A 10,610-nucleotide genomic window follows, 5' to 3' on the forward strand; every position below is an offset into this window, starting at 1 on the left:
TATCTCTATTTGCAATTTTTTGAGAAACCGCCACACCGCCTTCCACAATGGTTGCACCAAGCTGTTCTCTTTTAATGAGCACTAATACATTTTTTTCTAAAATACAAAAATACTAATGATTGCATTTTTGTTTTCTGTAGGAATTGGCTGTCCTGTTCCTCGAATTCCAGCTGAGGCGAATCCTTTAGCAGACCACGTCTCTGCAACGCGAATTTTGTGTGGAGCCCTTGTCTTTCCTACTATTGCAACAATAGTTGGTAAACTTATGTTCAGCAGTGTCAACTCTAATTTACAAAGGACAATCTTGGTAAGATGGTTTCAGTATTACTTTTCACCTATAACGATACAAAAGACAATGAGCTGAATCTGGGTGGGATTTTTTTTTAAATGTAGCTGTAGAAATATTCCATCTGTGACTGTTAGGCCTTATGCCTCAGTTTGATCTCCACTGCCATCCAGTAGCTTGAGTGGGAACAGAGAGGAAAAGAGCTACTGCCACAGTTACTCTCTGAGTAACTTCTGCATTCCCTGGAATGTGCATAAGTCATCATATTCATTCCTCTTGTCAGCACAATCGTGGGTGAATTACTCCTGTTCTATAATCAGGCTGCCTGCCTCAAGCATTGCCTTGCTGTGAAACTGAAAGCAGCTTTATTTCTCTGTGCCCACAGGATGGAGGTGATAATAATACTTAACCCAGGTTGATGTGCAGATTAAATGAGTTAATAATTCATTTGAAATATTGGCTCATGACTCATTAACTCATTATGGTGTAATTTAAACACTCATAGCTGCCCTTCCATTAGCATTCCTGAGACTGTACATTAAATGGGAATGAGAGTGCCTGTCTTTCTCTCTCAGAGCTGCTGGTGCTTTTGAATCACCAGAGGCACAGCTTTTGGGTAAGCAACACAACTCCTTTCAGACTAGGCCAGTGGCACATAACTAGTTAGCACACATGTTATTTATCATATTTTTTAATATTTTTTTTATTTTATTTTATTATTTTTTGTGTGTGTACCGTCAAATCAGATCTGACTGGTACTGGAGGAGATTGCCCCTCCTTCCCCGGCAGAGCATCTGGTGGATTCGAACCGTGCACCTCTGGGATTGTAGTTATCATTATTTCTATTTCCCCTCCTTGCTGGAAACTTACACAAAATATCCTAGCTTGCTTTCTTTTAGATAGAATAAATGTAGACATTTGTGAATAATGTTGACATGGCAAATGTTTCATTACACAATCAAAATAAGTAGAGGAACAACAAATGCAGAGCAAACTGGAAAAATAGTTGCTAAGCTTGGAGAGGAAGGAAGGCTTCTTTGATCATTGTTTGTTACCCCCTGTCATTCTCAAGAAGAAAAGGGAACTGGATTTCTTTCCAGTTAATTTTGTATGTTAAAACAGACATCTTTTACAATCAGTTAAATGTTACTCTAAAGCTGTATTTTTAAAAGCTTTTTATTTTTTTCTTCTAGGGCGGAATTGCTTTTGTTGCCATAAAAGGAGCATTTAAGGTTTACTTCAAACAGCAGCAATATTTACGTCAGGCACACCGCAAAATTCTAAATTATCCAGAACAAGAAGAAGCATAAAAATGACTTCTAGTTGTCCTGCAATCCTCTCATCCATGAGTCTGTTGTGTTATTCTGATTCCATCATTAACGCACAGTAGTGGAGACTTGTGATAAGCTGCCGCTCCTATGTTTTTAAGAAATACAATAAAGCACGTAGGGCAGGGGAGATCCTCAGTAATCACGGAACCTAAGGATGTGATTTGTTTTCATTGTTTCTTATGTACTTTTATGGCAGTCATCTGAACCATTATTTTAGCATGGTAATCCTGGGATTTAGTCATATTTTCTCCAGAGATATAAAGATCAGACTGTGCAAATATTTAAAAATGCACACACATTGTTTTACTCAGAATGCCTCTTTTGTACATGTTCACGTTCAGTGTTTTTTTAGAATCAGCATCTCGATGAAGGTACCATGAGAATTGTTCTCAATGGCATAATTTGATTACCTGCTCAATAAGAACATATATTAATTAATATGGGGAAATGCAAATTAAGTAAGCTATAAAGAATAATCCGAAAATGTATGTAACATTCAAATGAACTGAACAATGAAATTTTGTTATGTTATTCTTAACCTATGTGATGTCCTTCAAAATGTGTAGGATAAATATTCACAGGGCTTCCAGATGGATCAGTTTTCACTTTAGAACTTTATTTATATAATGTTACCACCTCATAGGTATGTTTTGACCTATGCAGTCTTAATTACAATGTATGTGTGTAAGTCAGTCATTAGGTCCTCCCAGTATTTTCAGTCCATATTTCTAGACGCTTGAGCACAGGGACAGATTTGCAAAAATTCAATAAAGTTATTTTATTCTCTTTCATTGATTCAGTTTTTCAGATACTTGCTGAGCACTTCCGATGTCCCCAAGCACTGAGCCTAAGTGCTGTGGGAAACAGTGGTGAACAAGACAGACCTGGCCCTGCTTTTACTGTCCAGTTAGATGAAGTGGAAAACCAGTAGGGCGTGAACCACAGTGAGGCCTTGTTCTTTGTTTTTATACTAGTTAGTGAAGAGAGAATTTTTAAGAAAAGTCTTGAATAAAAATATTGAGGTCAAATATAGTATGAAAATCAATTTAAAAAATTATTTAAAAAATATTGAGGTCATTGTTTTGGCTTAATTTATCAGAGAAAATCAATACTAACGTTTCTGGATTTTAATTGCTTGTTATTGATGAGGCTAGCAAATTAATTACTATCTAGTTTTGTCTTTTTTCAAAAGCAAGTATTTAGGCCTGTCTGTGACCTATTACAGCACATTGCTGAGGTGGCTTTCTATCTGATCAGCACATGTTAGTCCAAATGATTTAAAAAAAAAAAGCTAGTATTTCTTTTAAGCCATTTCAGTGAAGTAGCAATTTTAACACTCATCAATCTGGATGAAATTGCAGTGTGTTTTTTTTAAATTAAAAATGTAAAAGGTAGTTTAAAAAACTCATATTTTCTTTTTCACAGTATCTAATGCATGACCGTAATGTTGCCCTTTACTGATAAGTGGCCACCTCTCAAAAAGTATAGGAAATAGAGATTGAGCTATGTTAGATTGCAGTATTGTGTGTTAATTTTAGTAATTAAAAACCAGGACTGTGCTATAGTATGAATATCTTAATTTCGAGTCTTAAAGAGTTATTGTGAATTGCTGTTGAACATTCAAAGTTGCAGTTATTTGGAGAGGAAAAGAAGATTTGAGTGAGCCTTATAACACTACTATCATTTTAAAGGGGAAATAAAATTCTATGATGGTATATAAAAATAACTTAGATTATGTAACTCGTAAAATATATTCACTTTTCATTTTCAATATGAAAAGACGTATTAAATAGGAATATGCTGCACAGTTTTGTTACATACAGCAGATTTGAGGCAGTTTTTACTGAAGTTAACACAAGCACCCAGCCCCCCTTTTACTACTTTTAATACCCAAGGTGGGGGAGTAGCTGCTTGGATTTGTTAGCATCAAGGCTCATGAAGGTTGCTGGAACAACGCCGATCCTTTGGGGGGTTTTCTAGGGCTTTGGGGAGGGAATTCTAAGTGCCTGAAGACCAGAGCGGCCCCTAATCCTGGAATTGACTTAAATCTCAAGAGCCTGAGGGCAAGAAACCATGTGCCAGGCTATCCAGGAAGTTGGTCTTTGTCACCAGTAAGCAACAAAGTTGAACAGTTCAAATCCTAGCTCTGCTCTAATAATTTTATGTCTTGCCCAAAAGACTTTTCTATCAGCTACAATTTTATTCATCTCAGCAATGCAAATAATAAAACACTGTTTCCAGGATTAACTGAGATTAAAGCAGAGGTATTTGAGGTTCAAAATAGCCCCTAGAAAGCATTGTTATCCCTTAATTGCGGAAGAGTCTTTTAAAACATGTTCCCACTCTTAAGGGAATGAACATGTAATGCAAGATCTTAGAGAACAAGTTAAAAGGATGATGTATATTTAGAGGTGAGGGGATGTTGTGTGTTTTCTAGTTTATTTTCATGTTGCTCTTCTGTGTTTTTTCTGGAAACTTTAATGTTTTAAACCTTTTACAGAATTCAATGGCAACTAGTAGAATTCTTTTATTTGCAGAACTCCATTCAAAGTGGCTGAAAATATTGTTCATCATTACATGATTATCAAATGACTGTGACAAGAATATAAAATTAAACTTAGTGACTTAATTAGTCACTGCCTTGCTACCTGTGCTGTAATTTTTTTTTAACCGTCTGTCAGTACTGACTGGATTAGATTGAATAAAATGGGTTGTTGGGGTTTTTTGTTCTCTAGGTATACCTTGTTGAACAACTACCAAAATTTAATTGGTTAATTCTGTATATAGTTCTCAATCAAACCATGGTAATCAAGCTATTGGGAAGAAGGTCTTTTAGTAAGACTAAGCTGCATAGAAAAATTTGGTTTTTGTAAACAGACCATCCTAAATTCTAAGGGTGTAATAATGATTAAAATATGTCATCCCTCTCCCTCAAAGCCACTTGGATGGAGTGTGATTTATACAACTACAGATGATCAACAGTGTATGATGTGGTGGTGGATATAGGTCTGTACTGGTGTCCCTTCCCTAAACAAGCCTGTTTGGTTTATGTTGACAGTCGTTCGTTAGTAATATGTGCTTCTGAATACTATTGGAAATTTAAGAAAGAAAGTAAAAAAAAAACACAGTTGGAGGTGTGGTCCTTTTTAACTCAAGCACATTATAAACTGGGAGTATTAATCCCACTTTCTGTGGATGGAATCTTAGAGTTTATTTTAATATATAGGAAAAATAAGCAAGTTGCTTCCTCTGAGATACTAAGAACTTGATTCTGGAGATAATAAGTGAAAAGCCCATTCATCCAAGGACATTTTATTTATTCTAGGTCATTTCATGATCCTCATTTGAGAACGAGCACTAATGGAGACACTTGAATGCATATTCTGACTCATATGTGAGTCATTTAAGAAATTGCCCTCCTGGAACAAAGATCTGAACAAATGGTAGGAAGAAGGGGTTTACGTCTGAGTGACCACAGAAACTCTGACAAGTTCCAGGGTTCTGGTCAATCCCAGGTGCCTTTGAATATACAGATAATGGCCATGCTGAAGTTAACTCTGTTTCAGCCACAGGTACTACTTTATTACTTTATTTAGGTGTTACCCAGGCACTTTGCCAAATCCTGGGGTAAATGGTGAGAAAGTCTGCTTTGAGATGTTTTGTCTTAAAGATGATGTTATGTGCCGTCAAGTCGTTTTGTGACTCAGTGACCCTATGTACAATAGCTCTGAAGCCTGCCCTGTCCTGAGCCTGTCTCACTGATTCTGATACACCTACCCCCTTTGCCCTAGTTACTGTATCAGTCTATCTCATCTGGGGTCTTCCTCTTGTGCGCTGTCCTTCCACCTTTCTGAGCATGATGTCCTTCTCCAAGGATCTGGCCCTTCTGGCCACTTGCCCCCCAGAGTGGTCCATGGTATGTTCAAGACTCTTCTCCAGCACAACAACTCAAAGGCATCAATAATTCCACCCTTAGTCATATCCAGCTTTCTGATACATAGCAAGTAATTGCAAAGACTAGATCAGGCGCACTTTAGTCTCTAGACTGCTATTATTGCTTTTCAGTACTCTGGAGAGGTTCTTAACAGCAGATTTTTCCCAGTGCAATTCACCTTTTGATTTCCTGACTCCTGGTGCCAAGAGTGTTGATTGTGGAGCCAAGCAAGCCATAACTGTTAGCAACCTCAGTCTCTTCTCCATCCATCATAGTGCTACCAGTTTGCCTAGAAACAGATCATAATGTTATCACTATGTCATTGGCACCACCAGACTAGGAAGATTCATGAGATGAGGGATGTTTAGCTTTAATTGACTCAACACTAGGACAGAATCCAACACATAAAAGGAACATGATCAGTATTTTAGGCACTTGGAAAAAGTGTTCCTTTCTTTCAAAAGAAAAATGCTTGATGCTACTAATTTTTTGTTTGATGCTACTAATTTTTGTCTCAAGGGTTTGTGGTTTGTTTATTTTTTTTAAAGTAAACTTTTTCTAATAAAACAGTGCTGTAAAGGTGTATCATTGGGTTACTTGTTTATGTGAAGGCTTGACAATCAGCAGGCATATCTAAAAGGGTTCCTATTTTAAAAACGTTTCAGAAGGTTAAAGTGTCTCACATTAAACAGCCGGTATCAGTAGGAACAGCAGACGAGTACCTTCTCCCATTTGCCACTAGCTCACTTTCTGAGAGCCCTGGACATATCTTCAATGAAAGCAATAGTAATCTGGCAGTGATATCTTCAGTGAGCTCCTTTCACACCTGGATAATAACTTACAGAATTACAGTGGTAAGGGTTTATAAAAAATGGTGTTGGGGTGAGCTCTGGTGGCCTAGTGGCAGGAAACTGCACTGCAATCCCAGAGGTGCACAGTTCAAATCCACCAGATGCTTTGCTGAAGAAGGAGGAACAATTGCCTCCTGTACCAGTCAGATCCGATTTGATGGTACACACATAAAATAAACAAAAAATTTAAAAAAAAACAAACAACGGTGTTAGGAGTTGGTTGCAGCTGACCTATGAGGTCAAGCACCAAAATCCTCAAACCTTTTCTACCAACTCTTTTTTTTTCTTTTCTTTTTTTCTACCAACTCTTAACACCAAACTGTGTCTCTCAGTTCTTTGCTGGGTTCACTGCTTCATTGCAGTGTTACAAAAAACTCATTATTCTCATGATTATGAAGTTGAATAATGTAGGACAAATTCTTCACTCAAAACAACATCTTTTTCTCAACCTGTGGGCATGTCTCTCCAGCACTTGACCTCACAACATTGGTCTCTTCCTTAATTAAGTATCAACAGAGCGCTTTTTCTCTCTGATAATTATGTGCCCAGCAGCACCCCCACTCAACCAGTAACCCTCCCACCTAAAGGTGTTTGGGTTTTGTTGACAAATCTAGCTCTTTGAGAAATGCTCAAAGGCACTCTTTCCACCAGTAAGGTTGGGCCTTGAAGCACTTGATTTTCTTGCTCCAGATAGTCCAGGAGCTATAGCTCCAGCCCACACCTGTCTCCTGCCACCTCTGCTATCATATTTCTCCCAGTTCACGTGTTAACAGCGTTGCATCTCCTGGTCAAGGAGTTTCAGTGCAGGGATCTCAGGTCCAGTGGATGTGCTCTCTGGCTCTTTCGAGCTAATGATAGACCATTACCCACCTCCTTTTAAACTTGGCAAGGTGACAAAACTGGCTAGTCACCATTTTACCGTTCTGCATATCCTGTTTGGCGCCACCCCAAAGGTGCCACTTAACTTATTTACATTATTACTAAACTATCCTGTCTCCTTAGCATGCCATAGACACTTCATTTGTATAGTAGGGAGCTCTGGTGACCTAGTAATAGGGAGTTGTGCTGCCAACTTAAAGGTACCTGGTTAAAATCCACCAGTTGCTCTGCAGGAGAAAGATGGACAGCAGTCTCTTGTGTGATTTACAGCCTCCGAAAACCTGCTGGAGGGTCAGCTATGAGTTGCTTCCTATTCAACAGCACACTTCACCACCTAGCTGTGTTGTGGGTATTAACATAAGAACATGAAGGAAGATGTAATTGGTACAGAAGATCCTTTCCCTCAACAGTTAGATTCAAAGGCATTAATATATTCAAAAGACAGGCCCAAAATTGCAGGGGCATTTGATTTCCATCAAAGCAGCATCCCAATCACATGCTATATAGACATTCTACACTTTTGAGGTTCTTAGAGGTCCACATTATGGACCTCCAGTGACATGCAGAGAAAACAGGAAGTCCTCTTTGTAAATACACCTTTTAAAAAATGCATATTCACATGAATGTTCATAGCAGCATTATTTTAAAAAAAGTATAAACAAGCCAAAATGTCTGTCTTCTGGTAAGTGGATAAGCAATGTCATATATCCATACAATGAAATGTTATTTGAGCATAAACAGGAATAAAGCGTTGATAGATGCCACAATATTGAATGAGCTTTGAAAACATGCTAAGTTAAAGATCCAGGTACAAAAGGCTATGGTGGTGGTGGTTGTTAGATACTGTCCAGTCAAGCATGACTCACAGCAACCCTGTGAACAAAAAGATCTGAACCCTGTTCTATCCTGTGCCATCCTTACACTTTCTGACACACAAGAGCCCATTGCAGCAGTCACTGTATCCACCTGGTTGAGGGTCTTCCTCTCTCTGACCCTCCACCCTTCCTAACATCCTTCTTCAAGGAATAGCACCACCTAGCAACATGTACAAAGTATGTGAGACAAAGCCTTGTCATTCTTGCCTCCAAAGAGCACTCCAGCTGCCCCATTTCCGAGACATACCTGTTTGTTCTCTTGGCCATCTATGGGATATTCAGTGCTCTTCTCCAATACCACAGCTCAAATGCATCAATTCTTTTTCTGTCATCCTTATTCATTGTCCAGGCCTCATGCATAACTAGTAATTGGAAATATGGCCTGAATCAGATGCACCTTATTCCTCAAACTGATATCACTTCTCCTCAAGAATTTGGAGAGGTCCCTAACTGCAGATTTTCCCAATGCAATATGTCTCCAGATCTGACTGCTGGTACCAAGGGTGTTAATTGTGCATCCAAGCAAGGTGAAGCTGTTGACAGTCTCAATCTCCTCTCCATCCATTATGACATTGCCTATTGGTCCAATTTAATTTATATTAAATATCTACAACCAGCAAATCGATAGAGACAAAGATTAGTGGTTGCCACTGGTGTAGGGGGAGAGGAAAAGTAAGGTCTCATTTTGCAGTGATTAAAATGTCCTGGAATAGGGCAAGGTTCAGTCAGATCTGCTGTTCACAGGGTTGCTATGAATCACAGGTGACTCAACAGCCAGTAACAATGTTTGTAGGGAGTTCTGGTGGCCTAGTGGATGAGTTATCTTACACTGCCAGCTGAAATGCAGGCAGTTCAAATCCATCAACTGCTCTGTAGAAGAAAGATAACAATCTCACACAATTTACAGTCTCTGAAAAGCCACTGGCTGCTCAGCTATGAGTCTGTTCCAATTTGATGGCACATAACGAGAAGAACTATAATGTATGTTTGCAACTCTGAAGATGACCTGAAGCACTTGCTGCAGAAAGTCAAGGACTGTAGTCTTCAATATGGAGTAAAGCTCAACATCGAAAAGCCAAAGTTACTATTGAGCCAATTGGCAGCACCATGATAGATGGAGAGGAGATTTAGGTTGTTAACAATTTCATTGTGCTCAGATCCACAATCAACATTCACAGCACCAGCAGTCAAGCAATCAAAAGACAAATTGCTCTGGGGACAGCTCCTGTCAGGGACCTCTCCAAAGTGCAAAAGAGTAATGATGTCAGTCTGAAGACTAAGATGTGCCTGATTCACAATTGCTGTGATTTAGGGAGGTGGACAATGACTAGGGTTGAAAGAATTTATGCCTTGTGTTGACTACCGAGAGAATAAACAGGTTTATCCTAGTGAGGATGAAACCAGGCTGCTCCTTGGAAACAAGGATTTTTAAGTTCCATCTCAATTTGGGCATGTGACCTAGAGAAAGACATCATGCTTGGATTGAGGGACAGATGGAAGAAGAAGACCCCAGATGGGGTGGAGTGATACTGGGGTAGCTACATTAGTGTGCCAGAGACAGATCAGAATTCAGAATTACTTAGGGTCAGGTTCAGATCTGCTGTTCACAGGGTTGCTATGAGTCACAGGTAACTCAATGGCACAAAGCAACAAAAACAAGTGAAATGAAATTATCCTGTATATGTGCGTGCTGTGTATATGTGTGTATATGGGAGGATTTGTGTGTGAGAGAGTGTGTGTGTGTGTGTGTGTGTGTCTTTTTTTTTTTTCTATTTAAGATCCGATGCCTGTAAACTGTCCACAGTACTAGAATTTCAAAGGAGATATATAATCCCTTCTGGGACTACAGCAAAAATGTCATATTTATCACACCTCACTAAAGAGGGTTGAACTAATTAAGAAAAATTATATCATTACTGCTTAAAACTGCTGGCAGTTTATTTATTAACAGGTCAGTTAATAAAGTATTTGTAGTAATTGAAGCATTTCACATTAAGCTAATTACACTGGAGGTGGGGAAGAATCCAAACAATTCGCCTTTTTTTCTCTTGGAGAAGGTGAAACCAAGTTTCTCCTTAGAGACTAGAATTTCTTTTCCCCCCCGCAGTCATTCATTGTTGCACTTTTCTCCCTACCCTCTCCCTCCCCCCCAACAATTTGCCTTTTAAGCAAGCAGACCCAGAAGGGAAGACATTAAACAATAATTAGAAAAATCAATCTCTTGGCTGCAAAGTTTTACTCTCCAAGCTTGCCTTGCTTCTCATCCTAACATTTTACCTGGCAGGAAGCAGTGAAGCCTAACTCCTGGTGGCATCTCACTTAGAACCCTGAGATGACCTACAACCAGGAGAAGATAATGTAGATGAATGGGATCTTCTAAGACTCAAATCCCTATGCACATCCAAAAACTTCTCGAACAGGGTAAAAAGGGAAGCCACTGACTGGGAAAAAGTA

At 38.9% G+C, this 10,610-nt stretch overlaps 1 protein-coding gene across 1 annotated transcript in view; it reads left to right on the plus strand.

The window, feature by feature from the left end:
• Positions 1-1,921, plus strand: part of MARCH5 (membrane-associated ring finger (C3HC4) 5) — a 60,619-nt gene extending 58,698 nt beyond the window's left edge. Inside the window, exons 5-6 of the mRNA XM_006880337.1 lie at positions 141-307; positions 1,480-1,921. Coding sequence (XP_006880399.1) covers positions 141-307; positions 1,480-1,596 — 284 coding nt within the window. The 3' untranslated portion in view covers positions 1,597-1,921. The remainder of the gene's footprint in view (positions 1-140; positions 308-1,479) is intronic.
• The last annotated feature ends 8,689 nt before the right edge of the window (positions 1,922-10,610 follow it).

This window comes from Elephantulus edwardii, unplaced genomic scaffold (assembly GCF_000299155.1).
Source record: "Elephantulus edwardii isolate Elephantulus edwardi_28Jun2011 unplaced genomic scaffold, EleEdw1.0 scaffold00007, whole genome shotgun sequence".
Taxonomy (NCBI): Eukaryota; Metazoa; Chordata; class Mammalia; order Macroscelidea; family Macroscelididae; genus Elephantulus; species Elephantulus edwardii.